This window comes from Euwallacea fornicatus, chromosome 6, assembly GCF_040115645.1.
Source record: "Euwallacea fornicatus isolate EFF26 chromosome 6, ASM4011564v1, whole genome shotgun sequence".
NCBI classification, from domain to species: domain Eukaryota; kingdom Metazoa; phylum Arthropoda; class Insecta; order Coleoptera; family Curculionidae; genus Euwallacea; species Euwallacea fornicatus.
In genome coordinates this window covers 3,908,918-3,926,067 of record NC_089546.1, presented here as the reverse complement: position 1 = coordinate 3,926,067, position 17,150 = coordinate 3,908,918, and the positions used below count along the sequence as shown (strand labels likewise).

Sequence of the window (17,150 nt, the reverse complement as noted above, 5' to 3'; positions counted from 1 at the left end):
AAAAAATATATATAGAGTTCATAGTACATAGTAAATAAATACGATAGCTCCAGAAGTACCCGAATTGATATATAGATGGCGTTTTTTTTTTTGATAAAATTTGCTTATATTACAATGACCTCACCTAAAAAAGCTTATGTGTAAAGTTTGAGAGTGTTGCGATGATTTATGTTTGTTTTGGAGCTGTTTTTAGTGAATGCTTTTAGGGATTTTGTGAATATGGAAAGAATTGCTCATCGATACACGATTCAATATTTTCATTTGAAAGGTCTTATTTCATCCAACATCAAAACGAAGTTCGATTTTACTCTCTAGGAATTTGGTCCTTTGTTAATAACCGTAAGATATTTGGTGGCACAGTTTAAACGCGGTCGTACGGGCTACCAAGACCAACTCCACAGTAGTCAATCCAATGACACTCCAGATCTTGTAGTGAAAATCCATAAAACTGTGCTAGAAAATAGGCATTTCATAAAGTACTGTACATTCCGAAGAATTGCCTATAAGAAAGCTGTACGCATGATGAGTGCCACGATTACTCACAATTGAACAGAAACGGCACCGTGAGGATATTTCAAGGGAGTGTTTAGCAAATTTTCGCAGCAATAAAGTTAAGTTTTTGGGTAGATTCATAATCATGGATGAAACATGGGGCCATCATTTCACATTTGAGACAAAAGAGCTGGCAAAACAATGAACTCAAAGGGGAGAATCGACTTCAAAGAAGGCGAGAACCGTTCCATTTGCAAGAAAAGTGAGGACATTAGTTTTTTAGGATGTACGAGGGATAATTTTTATTGACTGTTTCCCTAAAGAAGAAATAATAGACGAGGAATATTATTCAAATTTATTGCAGAATTTGAGCAAAAAAGTTATTAAAAAGCGACTGCATTTGATGAAAAAGGCAGTATTGTTTCATTAAGACAATGCACCGGTCCACATTTCCGACATCGCAATGACCAAAATTAATTAACTGGATTTCGAATTTTTACTTCATTCACCCTTTTCGCCAGAATTCACCCCATCAAATTACTTTCCATTTTCAAACTTGAAAAAATAGCTCAGTGAAAAGAGATTTGCTAATAATGAAAAGGTGGAGTCCGAGGCTGATGCATATTTTGAAACGTTTGAAGCTTTTTACTATAAACAGGGTATAGAAGCCATAGAACATCTCTAGAAAAATGTGTTAATCTCACAGGAGACTATGTTGAGAAATAACGTAAATTTTCCTATTTTTTTCTTTAAATGTTAAGTGGAGTACATCTGGAATTATCATTATATCTGAAATAGTGAGATATAACAGGTAAAAAAAAACTTCCGCGGAGAAGAAACTCTAAATGGAGCACATCATAATTTTGAAATGATGGAAATAACGAGAAATTACATTACGGCTAGAAATAACATACTTGGAAGTGTTGGCAATAAAACTTAGAACTGAGAAAACATTGAAAAATGAAAAGAGTGATGAAAGAAGAAATCAAGACTATTTCAAGGATAAAAGCCAAAGACGGGATGGAAAGAAATACTGCAACAAGGTAAAGCGTAACAAACAGAAGATAGTGAGAGTGAAATTAATTTGGGTGTCAGAAATATGGAGAAAAGACGGGAAACATTTCATAAAGTGGGAAAAAATAAAAAAATTAAAATGTGAACATGAGAAATATCGACATTTTTATGAGGATAAATTGAGAATAAGTGAGAAAAAAAAAGATTAAATGAGTGCGAGAATCTAACAGGAGCTAGTAAGAGTGAAATAATTGGGAATAGGAGTCATGTAGAAATAAGTAGGGAATATTTAGGATGACAAAATGTGAATGAAAGAGAAAGTGAAAAATTATATTAAGACTGCGAACTAAAGCATAGAAAAGACCTACAGTGAAAGTAGGTTGAAAATTATTTTGGGAGCTGTCAAAATGAGATGAATATAGCTTGAGAAAAAAGAAGATAACCATAGTACTAGAACTAGTACATATGAGGAAATGAGAACGAAAGGAATTTAAATTAGACAGCATAGGTAAAAAAAATTAAATAGTGATTATTGTAAATATATCGAAACTGTTGCGGAATCTAAAAGCAGATGAGAGAAAAGATTTAGTTGGTGTTGTTAGAAACTTATATTCAGGATAAATTGAGTATTATTAAAATCAAGGCGGTTCGAAATTAGAAAGAACGAGTTCATTAGGTAGGCTCAGGACAGCAGATCTCAAAATGTCGGGCACCTAGGGGGAGAGGGGGCACTTTTACATAATTAAGGGGTGTTATAGATTGACAAAAATGCTTTGCTGAAATTTTGTTTAACAGATAAAAAAATTAATTCTAAGCTTTCAAGGATTAATGGCTAACATGCGTTTGTTTTAAGACGCACGATCTCTCTAAAGATTCTATATTGGAGATGGTTACTCTGAGTTCATTTTTCAGTCAAAGTTTATTTCCATATTTAGATTTAAAGCATTGAGTGCACAAAATTCAGTATCAGAAAGATAAAACGTTTGGACAAGGTAACATAATCCTAAACGTTTTGGATTTTGTAAAGGAGTAGACACTCGTAAGTTCAATCCAGAAATTTGTTCAAGATTTGTTAAGAAGATTTTATTTTTGTAAGACGGTTGTTGAAACATCTATCAGTTATTCTTCTTCTTATAATGATAGTCCAAAAGGTGTATTGCTAAATAGATTTAAAACCCAGCTCCAGTCCGACAATTTGATATCATCTTTTGTAAAGAAGCATCGTCTGAAATTCGTAATCATATTTTGTAAATTCCCTCCCACGGTTTTTAGCATCACAGCTTTGTGATGGTCTTTCGAATGGAAATCCTGCATAAATTGACATAACGCGATAAACATTTCAAAACAATTTTCTTCTAATTCGTTGTTTCATAACTGCATTTTCTTGGAAAAAAATCAATATTTTGATCCAAATTAAATATATTTATAATTTTCTCCCGAAGTTGAAAAAAAATTAAGTGTATTAAATTTTTCAAAAATACCTATTAAATGAAGAAGTTTTAATGAAAATAATCTGTTGTAGAATTCTGCAGAATGTTTGTAATTCTCCTCGCTTTAAAATATTGCTATTTCTCTTCTAAGTTCAAAAGTTCAAAAACACGCTTGCCCACCTTACTGCGTGATAACCATTGGGGGGTCATTGTTTGGGATAAAACAGGTAAACGCTAAGAACTAAAGTTTTAGAACCGCTGGCATCAGTACATAGAACACCTATTTCAAGAGTATCTTTTTACTTGAATGCATAATGGCACTAACTAAATTAAATTTCCATATTCAAATTCCTCCAGGGAGACCTTATTAATTTATAACACTACTTAACACCCAAGACGCTGCATTTCGTGCAAACACAATCAATACAATTTACTTGCAAATCTGAATAGTTTGCACATAACTTAATATTAAACTTTAACGTATTAAATTGCTGCAAATAGAGATTAATCGCTATGTATTTACTGTTTGTTAAAATGAATTTTTTGGTAAAAGAATTGTATTTGAATTTTCTGTAAAGAACATCAAAAAGACTGAAACGATTAGATTTTTATTTGAACTAGCACAACAGAAATTATCTTCAAATCAGCAGAAACCAATACTCATGCCTGATCAAAAGCTTTCTTAAGCAGGTTTACGCCGCATTAGTTTCACTGTTTCAGAGGGTCGTTCGAAATCTCCTGTGTAGCGAACTGTGTAAACGCAGCTAATTCACGTAAAATCGTCACAGGACAGTTTTTCAGTTGCCCCTTAGTCACGCTTTCTGGAGGAAATTGAATAAGGCATGCGAAGGGATTAAGTATCTAAAACGTGAAATTTCCGCCTGAAACTAAATTCAGCCGAAACTAAATTCATCCCTGTAATTTAACTAGAGACCTTCTTTGAGTCGTTTATGGCTTCCACTTGAGTTGAGAATATGTTCCAACAAATTTTGCTCTAGTAATGAAAGAGGAGGATCTAGAGATGAAACAAATCAAGAATTATTACCTGCTATTCGCATTACATCGGTGAAAGTATTAATTAACTGATTTATTGAAAACTTATTTGAAATTTGATGCTGTGAGACAAAAAATTGAAAATATTTCTCTCATAGCATTATTTTTGATTTGCGAAATGTCGAAAAATGAGATTTTGGAGCCCAATGAACTAATATAAATCGTACACATTAATCCGGAATAGTATGCAAAATTTATAAAGCTAATCGGTAAAATTAAGTTGAAACGTGTTTCTGAGACGCGTTTCCGAGATATTAGCGCTTAAAATATGAAAATTTGCATTAAATATTTATAGTAGGTACCTTGCTTTATCGAGCAGGGTTAATTGTGGGTTTTTAAAACGGGTGCATCTGGAAATTGCACTTATTTCTTTTTCTTCGGTATTTCAACCACTTTTTGTGTTAGGTATCAAAACATAGATTTTCCTGTAAATTGCTTTTATGTCGTTTCCAGTTTTCTTTGTAAATTTCAACCTTTTCGAGAATTGTCGGAAGTTTTTCGTATATGTATATTTGATTTCATGAAAATTATCGAAGATTTATAAGGAATGAATATTTTTCGGTTTTCTCGGATTTCTTTTTACCTTAAAGAGATCTTTATAATCTTCAGCTATATCTACAATCATAAAAATAACATTTTTTAAGATAGTTTGGACGTTCGAAAAATTTTAAATATATTAAAACGAGTAAAAACAATTTCTTTTGCGATTATTAAAATCTTTTCAGAAATCTCGTTTTAAAATAATTTTTTTTTCCAAGTTTTCAACACAGAATTATCTTTAATTGTGTACAAGACTTCTTTTTATTTCCATTAAAATGCCTGATTGAAATGTGATTGGTTCATCAAATTCCAAATATCACAAATCATCTGATACCTTCACAATATCGAAAAGTGGCTTTAAATTATGAATACGACTCTTGTAAAAAGTATTGCAACACGTTTATATCTTTCATAAATCTGATATTCTTAAAATATGCTTATACATGTATAATTTTGTTTAAAAAAAGGTATTTAATGCAGTATTTACAATATTCAATTTTTTCGCTCGCAATCAGTTATCTCTGCTCTTTTTATTTTTAAAGAGAAAAGTATCCATTGTAGTATATTAAATGAAAGGTAATTCAATAAGGAAGGGGAGGGGGGTAGTATTCCAATAAGAGATATAACAGTATACTTAAAACTAAAATTGGATCTAATTTTCATTTTTATACAGTTTATTAGTAGTTGAATTCAGTTATTAACCATCTATACCGTTAGAATATCAAAAACATGGATCGTATATCAGAGAAGCAAAGAATTGAAATTTTAATCTTTTTGGGGTACGGAGATCGCAAAACAACTTACAAAGAGCTGTGTCTCATATTTAATGATAAATATCCAAATCGGCCTATAGATAGGAATGTTATTTGTCGAATTAAAAGAAAACTTGAACAAACTGGAAGTGTGAAAGCTGTTTCGAAGTGTGGAAGACCTCAAACAACAACTGGCAGCGATAAAGTACTAGAAATTCTTTTCTCTATCGATGAAGACCCAATACAGTCCACAAGTAAACTCGCCAATGAATTTGATGTATCTGGAAAACCAGTAAACAATCTTTTAAAGCGAGAAAAGTTTCATCTATAGAAAATTTCCCCTACCCAAGAGTTGACGCTTGAAGATTTTGATCGCTGGACGGTATTTTATGAAAAAGTTCCATAAATCTCCTGAATTTTTCCTGGAAAAAATTGGGAACAAACAACCAATAATTATCGGTTCCGACGAGATGATGCACCACCACATTATGCTATTGCTATGAGAGGGTATTTCAATGAGATTTTCCCCTAAGAAATGCATCGATAGGGGAAAACTAACAGGGTGACCTCCGCGATTTCAACATATTGCACCTTTCGATTTTTTTTGTGGGGTCACTTAAAAGATTTTCTTTACGAAAATAAACCACGATATTTAAATGATTTTCATCTTGGATTTCAAATACAATTGGAATCAATGATAAAAGCAACACTAGAAAATTGCATAAACAGTTCGAGGAACGACCGAGGCATTGCCAAGTTATTACTGGCTTCTAATTTCAGCATTTATTGTACGAATTTAAATTTTGTTTGATCTAATAGTGCGTCACTTTATTTTGCACCTAAGAATTTTATTTTCTAAGTAAACTGTAGATCCAATTTTAGTTCTGAGTATACCGATGTATCCCTTATTGAATTATTTTTCATTTGACAGACTGCAATGGATACCTTTTCATTTGAAAGTGAAAAATTAGTAGGGGTAGCAGAATAGGGTTGAAAAATTTAAATATAGCCAATAATGCATTAGACCCTTTTTTAAAAATAAAATTATACGTGCTTTAGCATTTTTAAAAATGATCAGATTTATCAAAGTAATAAACATATTGCAATACGTTTAGAAGTGCTGTAAAAGCGCCCCCAAAAGCTTATTTGAGTACACTTTGGAAAATCTCGATACACAAGTAAAACTAAAAAACTCTTACTCATTGGAGCTCCAAGGGGCAACATTTGTAATTGCAACATGTTTCCAGAAATTTTTCGAGTTAAATATTTTATCTGCAACATTAATAACATGTTCCATCTGGCTAGAACGGCCAAAAAAAGTTGAGAGTTTGCAGATAGTTAATTTCTTATTTTACGATTATTTTGTTTACAAGAAACATAGTTCAACAAAGTCTTGATATTGCTTCGGTTTCGACTAATTTTAGCGAGTTGTCATTAAATTCGCATGCTTATCAAATGAAAGTTTATAAATAAAACCAAAAGCTTCCTGAGCATAGAATGAAATATTCCCTCTGTTATATCAACTATTATAAAGAAGTAGGTAATAAAGTTACTTGCATGTCCGTCCTGAATCCTGCTTTAATTTACCGATCTACCATCGTTACTCTATAAAATGGTAAAGGTCCGCCAATAAACCCATCTATCTTTACCTTGAAGGTTGCCGATTGTAAAGCTGAGTTCATTAAAGTGCAATGTTAGGCTATAACCATAATGGCTCTTTCTCTGCCTTTTCCTTGATAAATTGCTGACCTTCATACCTCCAGGGTATCCCATAGCATTTATTTCAATAACATATCCCCTTTTTTCCCACGGAAATTCCCGAATCTCATGTCAGAAAAAAATTTGCTTTAATCATACTTGAAAGCTGGTATGCTGGCATTTTGTGGTTAATATTATCCTAAAATTTTCGTTTTTGCGATCCTGTATCGAACGGACAATAGATCTTTGTTCTCAGAAGCTATTTAATTATAGGATGCAAGGTTTCTTTTTATATATCAGCCTTTACTCAATGCCACCCTTATTTCTCGGTAACCTTAAATCCCACCTCTCTCAATGGAAAATCCAGTGTTCCATCGAGAAAATAAATCTTCGGGGCCTAGCGCCGCTTTTAACCCAATATTTAAATCTCATTTCCCTTTACATGATTAAACCTGACATTATAAAAGGCGATCTACAAAAGTTATTATACTACAATATACTATATGTAATATTTCGTAAGTGAAAAAACATGTAAATTAGAAGTGACGTTGATAAATGCCTGGCCTTCGTTACAACGCACCTATCCTGCGTAAGCAGCTTTTTTACATTGTTAGAAATCTAAATAACTTGATATGTCGGTCTGGGTTATTTTAATGATGAAAAACTGCCGAGTTCCGTATAATTTATTGTCTAATAGTCTAGCGGTATCAACCTAAGAATAAGTTTTGTACAGAGTGTCTCATTAACAGAGAACGCCGGCTGTATTTCTAAAATTACTGAAGACGAAGCTTTGAGAGAAAAAATATTATAACAAAATTGACCAAGATAAAATGTTGGGAATGTTTTTCTTTTTATTCTTAACTCCAACGTTGGGTGGCGTATCGCATATACTGAACGAAAATATGTCAAATAACTGAAAAAATGCAATGAAAAGTTGTATTGAAAGTGTCACAGTTTTATTCGTGGAGAGTTTGTGCATAATTTTTGTATATGAATTCTTTTATATAATTTTTAAGAGCTTTCTGCGCTCTATCCGAGGATGTGTCAGCCAATCCGTTTTAATTAATGAATATATTCTTAGAGGGTGCTTTGTTACGTAGCCTCGAATTTTTGTAAATCACCTGCAAATATCAAATGGAATGATATGTGTGTGGTATTTTAGTTAGCAAAAGCGTAAAATTCTTGTTATCTCCAGAAAATATCAACTCTACATCCTTATTTGTTTAGGTTTAGAAAAATATGTCGATTTTTATTTAGAATCGATGCTATCCAGTCTTCCCGAGGTTCACGATTCGCTGATGACTTTCACCATTCAAATAATTTTTTTTCGTTAACTTCAAAGATTATTTGAGTGCCGAAAGTCGTCAGCACATCGTGAGCGCTGCAAAGGCTAAATATTATCGATACCGGATAAAAACCGACATACTTTTCTAAATAAATAGAGATATGGATTTTGAAATTCCAATTGAAATTTTCAGGATACAACTAAAATTTAAAGCAACAAAAATAACAAACATGTATCATTCAATTCAATATTTACAAGAGATTAATAAAAATTCCGCACTGCATAATAAAGCGTCTTCTAAGGGTAATTTCATTAACTAAAATGGATTGTCTTATACACCTTTGGAAAGAGCAAAAACATTTTTTTTAACGCCCCACCACCCCTTTATATTTTATGATCCGTTCCCGAGATATTTAAGTTTTTATCTGACACCATCCGTAGCGGTCTCTACAGAAAACTTGCAAACATGTAAAAAAATGTCATATACAAAAACTATGCAGAAACTTTCCACGAATAAATTTGTGACATTTTCAATACACCTTTTCATTGCTTTTCTTCAGCTATTTGACATATTTTCATTAGTTATATGTGAGATATGCCACCTAGTGGTGGAGTTAGAAATTGAAAAAGTATTAGCAACATTTTATCTTGGTCACTTTTATTATATTTTTTTCATTTCAAAGCTTCATTTCCAGTAGCTTTAGAGATACAGCCGGAGTCCTCTGTTAACGAGATACCTGGTGCATTACGACTTCCAGTGCAAATGATAAACTTTGTTACGTCAGTTAGGAGATAACTCTAGGGCTTGTCTAGTCCTTCTAGAAATCCAAGCAAGAGCAATCAAATTCGGTAATTCAAGCCGAAGTAAGTTCCTTCATGGATTGAGAAATCTTTGAGGTGTAAATTGTGCTTCATAACATACCTATTATTACCGCACACGAAGAATGTTTATTTAGGGTGGCTTGTTTGGAAATCATCACTATATACCACTGAGAACAGCGATATTCAGTGATTGACCGAGTGTAATAATCAATATTTGCATAAGTATCATAAATTATTTACAACTATATATAGCGAGTCTTCAATTTTCAACCCATTCAATGCACTGCCAATTCCAATCACAATCAACAGCTGAGCCCCATTATAACCCTCCACTACGTGACCATATCCATAAACAAATAAACCGATGGCAATCACACAGTAACAATGGGAAAACCGCTCATTCCACATGCTATGTTAATACCTGGAAAATATCTCTTGAGGGTCGAGGCTTCTGGAATCATTACCAGCGACATTGCGAGCAAGTTAATCTGTATGTTGTAAACAGAGAGGGCAATATTGGCATTCGCACTGGAAATGGACATCGGTGGTGGTTTTCTTTGCGGTTTGTGCTATCTGTGACCGGTCTATCCTCTGGATTACGGACGCTGAATTTCAATGAAGACCTGCAATTCGGCTGCGAATTGGATTGTTTGACCTACAACGAGAGTCGGATTAGTTGTCAGTGAGCTTGTTTTTATTTGGATGGGTTGATATGGGGGAAAGAAAGGATCTGACAGGCAGGCTTAGGTTGAGAAAGTGCTTTCTCTGCTACCAGAAGAGAAAATTAAAGCTGCCACTTCACCTCAAGAGGAGGGAATATAACACATTTTTAAACAAACGTTTAAGAGTAATTGTTAGTGTATAAGCTTATAAACCACGTAGGATTGACCTGAAAGTTCTAACCTCTTATTTCGTTCGCCTATAATTGAGCCATTTTCCAAACGGCTGTCTGTCCAATGAATGACATGTATAGGGTCATTGTTTAGAAAATAATGGCAATAACATTGTAAATAAATTTTCTCTCAAATAACCCTTCAATTAAATATTACAAGGGTAAGTTGTAGTCACTTTTTGATGACCTTGAACTTATTTTTCTTATCTCAGAGGATTCGAAAAAAGTTCAACTTTAGTTTTTCGAACTCTCACTCTCTATTTTCGAATTTTTTATGGATTCTTATTATCGTATTATATCACTTATTTACGCATACACATACATCAAATTTTATTCGGGTTGGATCAGAAAAATTTCGAGAGAAAATTTGTTTTAATATATTTTATTAAAAAAATTAAATTCAATGAGAAAGGTAAAATAATAATTTATTGTTTACAATCATTTGTTAATTAACGTTCACCGTATTTGCTCGAAACGTCTTCTGTCGTTATCCAAACACAGTTACATTCTTTGCATTTATGATTTTCTCACTTGAATGTAAGTGTCTTGCTTGATTGATTGCATTTCATCGGTTCCAGTCCTCAAGTAGTCTACGTTATGTGACCGATCCTTATATAAAATTGATTCTTTAAATGGCCCAAAACGAAAATGTCGCAGAGATTCAAATCCGGTGGCCGGACTGTCCACTCAATTTCACCAAGTGAAAATTGGTGCTGCTTTTTTAAAATTAAAAATTGGAATTTCCGAAATGCTATTTACGTGTATATATGTGTGACGACACATACAAGCTAATTACAGAGGCAGAATATGAGGAAGCACTTACATATATACCAAAAATACAGCGTTGGGAAAAGACACAAGTCTTTGGTTAAAAAAAAAAATAAAAAAATAAAAAATCAGAAGATAAATAAAAATAACCAAAAACTGTTTGTGAGCACAAAATTGAAAACAAACCAATTTCCAATTGCCAAACAATTTTTTTTTATTATTTAAGTACTATTTAACTGAGCTTTTGTTGCTTTTTGTATGAAGGTTAAGCGAATTTTTTTATTTTTTTTTAACATAGGGAAAAAAATTTGCGTCTCGAACTTTTTCTATTTATCCCCAGTAAAATTTCATATGTCTGTATGTGCTTATAAGTGTAGATAAAATAATTCGGGACCACAGTAGCTAAAGTTGGACCTCTTTTGAATGATTTGGGGTAAAAAAAACAAGGTCAAGGTCATTCAAAAGTGACAACAAATCAGCCTTGTAACTTTTACTTGAAACGCTTTTTGACAGAAAAAGTATTTAAAAAGTTATTGCCATTATTTGATAATTGTGAGAAGGACCTTGTATATTCGTATTTTCATTTTTCTTTGCCTGATTAGATTTTTTGTCATGCAGCCAACCATTTGCTCTGTCGATATTGATATAGCAACGCCTTTATATTTCTATAGATGTTGTTAAGCACTCTTTTTAATTCATGGTATTATGTGTCTCTTTAAAGTTTATACCGTTTTCTTTTATGTTTGACTAGTCCCAATATCAATTTTGGATGGGTGTGTTGGTAAAAGACATTCTACAGTGGAAGAGATTTTTATTGCCGATGGCTATTGTTATGTGTTTTCTATGGAGATGGGCTGAATATATTCATGCATGTGTTTTCTGCCATATCTAGATTGATTTTATTTAAGTTTACTTGGTCAACTCTTCGTTTTACTAGGGGCCTAGTTCCTGTTCGTAGTAGGTCCATATTGAAAGTCACATCAATATGATTTTATCCAAATTCATTAGTAAAACTTATTATATGTATATTGTTTATCTTAATTGTAAATTTTAATTTAAAAAAAATATAAGGAACGAATGAGGAGTGAAAATAAGAAAATATGTCCAGTGTTGAGGTTGAATTGTCAGGCATTGGAGGCATAGGGAGAGTATTATGAAAATTTCTTCAGCTGTACTATGTTGTTTCTGTTGAGGTTTAGGTTTCTAATAGAGATACGTCCGAGTAGAGGCATGCATTGGTGAGTATGTTTGGTTTTATCTTAAAGAATCCATGTATGCATGCTAAGAAACACGGATTTAGTTATCAAGGTAAGGGAAAGTAAAATTAAGAGACTCGTTCAGGGCATTGTTTAAGAATGAATCATCAAGTGGTACCTCTTTTTAAAGGTCTTTAAAGCATCTTTTCAAAACACTTTAATTTTTGTTAATCTTGATCCAAGATTTTGTGAAATATTGCAATTTTACTGATATTTTATTCGCTTCAAAAATTGATCAAAAGCTTAAAAAAATAATAACCAATGGATGTTCCGTCTACAAAAATAACCAAAATGTTCACATGTCTAATTTATTTCATTTGGCCGAAACGTTCATTAAAACGTACCTTAAAAAAGAATTTAAAAATACAATGAATTATAATCTTTTAAAACATTTTCAGAACAAAAACTTAAGAGATTTTGTTCAAAATGTGTCTCAATATTTTACATGTCATAAGACGGTATTCATTCTCAATTCTTTGTCGTAAAATCTCTAATGACTTCGGAGAAGTAGCATACATTTTTTATTTTAAGTGTCCTCGTAAAAAGAAATTAAAGGTGACAAATCAGGAGATCAAGTTGACTACTCTACAAACGGTCTCCTTCTTCCGATCCAACGACCAGGAAACGTTCATTAAGATATCCTCGAACACGTACAGCATAATTATGGGAGCACCGTCTGGTTGAAAAAGGAGAAAATTTTGGTCATATTGTTCATTTTATTCAATTAGTTCTGTAAGTCTGCGACTAATTCTGCTTTCCAGTAGATCAAGATAAACATGTACAGCACTGCTTCACTTTTGACAATGCCTAAATTAAACTTCTCGTTTTTCATTTAGTAGAACACTTCCAGTTTATCAAAATTTTCCAAATTAATTCCGTTAAGGGGTTCCTTCGATAAATGAAACCACGAAAATGCCACTTTGGTTTACATTAAAATGAACTGTATTTAACTTGCATTTATATCAAATAATGAAAGAGTTTTGGTCTAAGTAGGAAGAGGGAGAATGCTAATTGGGGAGGTTACACACTATGATTTCGATCATATCCCGACACCGACGCAGCTTCCACACGAAGAGAAGAAAAAAGAGAGAGCAAAAATTACTTCGATTATCCCTTAAGTACTAAACCCGAGGAATTCCAACCAGGGGCGCACCACCACCATGAACCCTTACGGGCTATGGCTACGCCGGATTCTATAAATCGCGGCCATCAGAGGAATATCTATTCTAGTCGCTTTTCTGGGACTATTGCAGGCTCAACAAATTGCCCATCATGGCAATAGTCCCGACCGAGAAAGCTTTCTTTGACTAGTAGCATATTCCCCAGCCAAAACGTTCCCTTAGTTTTGGCCTGATGGGCCATGTGGTCTGGCACCCAGATGGTATTTTCAGAATAAGTATCGATGTACATGGGCGTTACTTAAGAGATAAAATACAAATACATAACAAAAACCAAAATTCAACAACAACAAATATAAAACGAATAATTTAAAGTCCCTGACAAATTCTGCAACGTGGTTTCTCTTAAATCGTTTTTGTGAATTATCGCTATTAAACAAAAGTACCGTTCTGTTAGTGCAATTGTCATTAAAAAATAAAAAAATTCAATTATTCGAACCGTTTTCGCAGTAGAATCTAATATGTTAAATTTGTGAGTACTTTATTTCAAAATATAAAAATAATTTTAATAGAGCGAAATCCCTCAGTTACTGAAATTTCGATTGATTATTGTTTAATTTCGTAAGTTTTTGTTTAATTTTTGAAATAATCAAAATTTCATTACAGGCTGCAATATTTTGCAAAATCTTTGTCTAAATTTGAACAATTAAATTGATTTGAAGAGAGGCCTTACAGATTTTTAAAAAGATTACTATTCGATTTATAAAATTTACTACTCCTTTAAAGAAATTACCACTCCTTATTCCATCAAAAATATTTAGGGTTCTTAATTAATTAATTTAATAATGATTAAATTAATTTTAAATTAACCCCTAAAACAAATATTAATTTTTAGGGTGTTCAACTCGTGCGTAGGGGTTGAACACGCTGATTAGAAAATATTCGCAAAATGTTTCTCTCTTCGTTATTAACTTTACGGGTTTCAGCCATTTTTCATTTTCAATGGGCAAACATCCTAAAATAACTTTGTTTCGCTTTCACTGGACACCCAGTATACACTGAACAGATCTGTAAATACGATAGTCTCTGAATACATTACGAGTACTTTGAAAACCATGGAACACAACAATGTACCCGTGAACAAGGATATTTGGTTGATAAGTGAATTCGGCATTTAACAGTAACGCAACATATCAGGTGTTCCGTTTAAATTAAAGAATTTATTAACAGTTAAAAGTTGTACAAATGTGATGCAATTTTTAGGACACCCTGTACAATTTGTTGGCCTATTGAAAATTGCAACGCAAAATTTAGTCCATTATTGGTCCCCTATTAAAATTTTTTTTCAAAAACTTAAATTTGGAATGAGATATTGGATGGTGAGAGTTATCTTGAATTTTGTCAAAAATAGAATTATTTTAAAAACACTTATAGTTGGGTACCATAAACCTTAATCAAACTTAATTTTATTTTAATGGTTGAATTATAAAATAATATAATATACAGGGGATCCCATTAATAAAATGCAACTTTGATCAATTACATGTGTTTGGGCCACACTGTATTCTTTGAAAATAATTTTAAAATGTAGTCCTAGTTCACCCGTATACATACATACCAAAAAAGAAATAGTTAAAGAATCTCTTGGCTTTGTCAAGAAATTTCAAGGCACTACTCATGGCCCACCCTGTATAGTTTCATATCATAATTTTGTATGCAAATTTAGCAAATTTTGATATGAGATTTTTATAGATGTAAATGTTGGAATATCGAAATATTTCGAATATTAGGCATCCCACAAAGAAATGTTTCATTTCAAGGTTGAATCGTTCTGAGAGGGAAATTTATTGGTGCTAAAGTTGAGTTCCCTCCACTTTCCGTGTGGGAGGGTTGTGGCTTAATTTTTAAATTTCAAATAACAACCCTAATTTTTTTTTATAGATTTGGATAATACAGCTGAAAGCAAGAAAAATTTGTCTCAAACATGTTTTTCTATTCGTGTTAGAAAACACTGTAATTAACGAAATGCAATTCGTACCTTAAATGGCAACCTCTATTTTTAAAAAGCTTTGATGGGACAAAAAAACTTATGGTAAGAAAATTTGACAAATAAAAAACTATTTTAAAAAATTTGGTTGTTAATTTTGCTTCACGATGAGATATTTGATCGTAAAAGAGATAATCAAAATAATTTTGGTTTATGGAGAAGCTGGTAGGAATTTAGACAATGCTGTGAATCTCTACGGTTAGCGTTTTCCCGAAAAACCATGGTCCCGCACTTCTGTTCCTCATGTGATTAAAAAATGTTATCAATGAAAGGATTGTAAATCATTTTTACATATTATAATAACTATAACAATAGTAATGATTATTAGTGTTACTATTCGCTCTATATATAACATTAAGAATTCTTCGAAACTCTAATTCCTTATTCCTTTTGTCGTAAACGATCATTTTACCGTGTGTTCCGAAAGGAACTACTGATCTGATGTCTTATTATTCTCTTTACCAATAACCTTTGTTTCACAAGCAATTCAAATCATACGCCATCAGCAAAACACAATCATTTCAACGCACGAATAAAGCTACGGCTAATAACTCCGTATTCCCAAATCCCAGTAGGGAGGCTCATTATCAACAAAATAATACAGATACATGTTACATACATACATAGCCACATCAATGCACATCTACCAATTTCAGCTCATTAGGCCCAAATGGAAAACTAAATTATATCGCAAATTCTACACGAACACCTTTGTTGAGCTGCTGATAACAATTTCGTCGTCAATTCTATTATGCTTGTATAATATTGGTGAAACACGAAGAAAATCCCATGCTTCCCCCTCCCTCCTGAGGATTCTTCTTTTATAGGCTTACCTTAGATATCACTAAATTCACAATTTTCCAGGATGACACTCAAATATAACCGAACTTGATATTATTTCCACTGAAGTTGGATTTCTGGAAACAACATCATCTATAAACCAGCCATTCAGTGGCGTCGCTCAGGCGGGCGCCTAGACACTTTTGCACATGCGAAATTGAGACGAAAACTTTTAGACCTTTCATCATTTCTTATTAAAGAATTTTTTCCTACATTTTTATTTCCGGGGAAAAGATCTGCCACTGGCCTCAGAAAATATTTATTTGCCTGATGTATTCTCAGGAGTTACGCCCACTGTCCTGTTTTTGTACACAGCGTGTACGTACCAATCAATCAATGAAGGGTAAGTTTCTCATCTCGTTTAGGTGGGGAATGCAGTTTTTGCACCCTAATAGCTTTTAAACGACAGGAGTATTAGAGTTTTTGTTGCACGGTAAGATAATTGTCTGTAAGTGAGAAATTGAGGGGTGGATGTTTATCGAGAATGCTGCATTCCTCAGTTTAAATAGAATGAGGCCGTGCATAGTATTCTATTTTTTATATTTTTCGTCACGAGCTAGGTATCTCTGTTAAAGTGTTCAGATAGTAAATAAATATTTGTAAAAATATTTTGACTTTAATAATCATGTGAACAGACACCTAATATATCAGCGATAAGGGTGGCAGTCTAAAGTCATCTTCAATTGCGAAAGTTCCTTCGAAAGTAGAACTCCCAAGGGACGTTTCCAGTTACTCAATTGAGTATCGGGTGTCGTGTTAATAATGATCCTCGGATGTATCGAGGCGAAAAAATTTTATAGTAGGAAGTCACATACGAGCAATTGCTGGAAATAATTTTTAATTCTATGACTTGACCACTAGGAAATTGTTTTCAAGACTTTCTCATACGAGGATAGTCCCAGAAGTGCCCGATCTAACACTTGAAGAAAAAAATCGAAAATATCACATTTTTTCTTGCAAAGTTTAATGGTTTTTTTACCCTGTTTACAGTGAGAAGCTTCGAAATTTTAAAAATAGGCATCAACCTCAGACTCCACCTTTTTGTTATTGGCAAATCTGTTTTCTCCGAGCTATTTTTGAAATTTTTAGGAAATAGAAAATAATTTGAGTGGTCTAAATATGGCGAATAGGATGGGTGGAGAA

At 32.8% G+C, this 17,150-nt stretch overlaps 1 protein-coding gene across 3 annotated transcripts in view; it reads right to left on the bottom strand.

The window, feature by feature from the left end:
• The window catches only part of LOC136339810 (zwei Ig domain protein zig-8-like), a 73,257-nt gene that overhangs the window by 41,819 nt on the left and 14,288 nt on the right, over positions 1-17,150 (bottom strand). Inside the window, exons 1-2 of one of the 3 annotated variants that reach the window (XM_066283311.1) lie at positions 16,001-16,129; positions 9,508-9,741 (exon numbers count right to left, since the gene is read on the bottom strand). In XM_066283311.1, the coding sequence (XP_066139408.1) occupies positions 9,508-9,628 (121 nt within the window). In that variant the 5' untranslated portion in view covers positions 9,629-9,741; positions 16,001-16,129. Of the gene's footprint in view, positions 1-9,507; positions 9,742-15,790; positions 15,904-16,000; positions 16,130-17,150 lie in introns of those variants that run through there. The other 2 variants (XM_066283312.1, XM_066283313.1) reach the window with 2 other exon arrangements.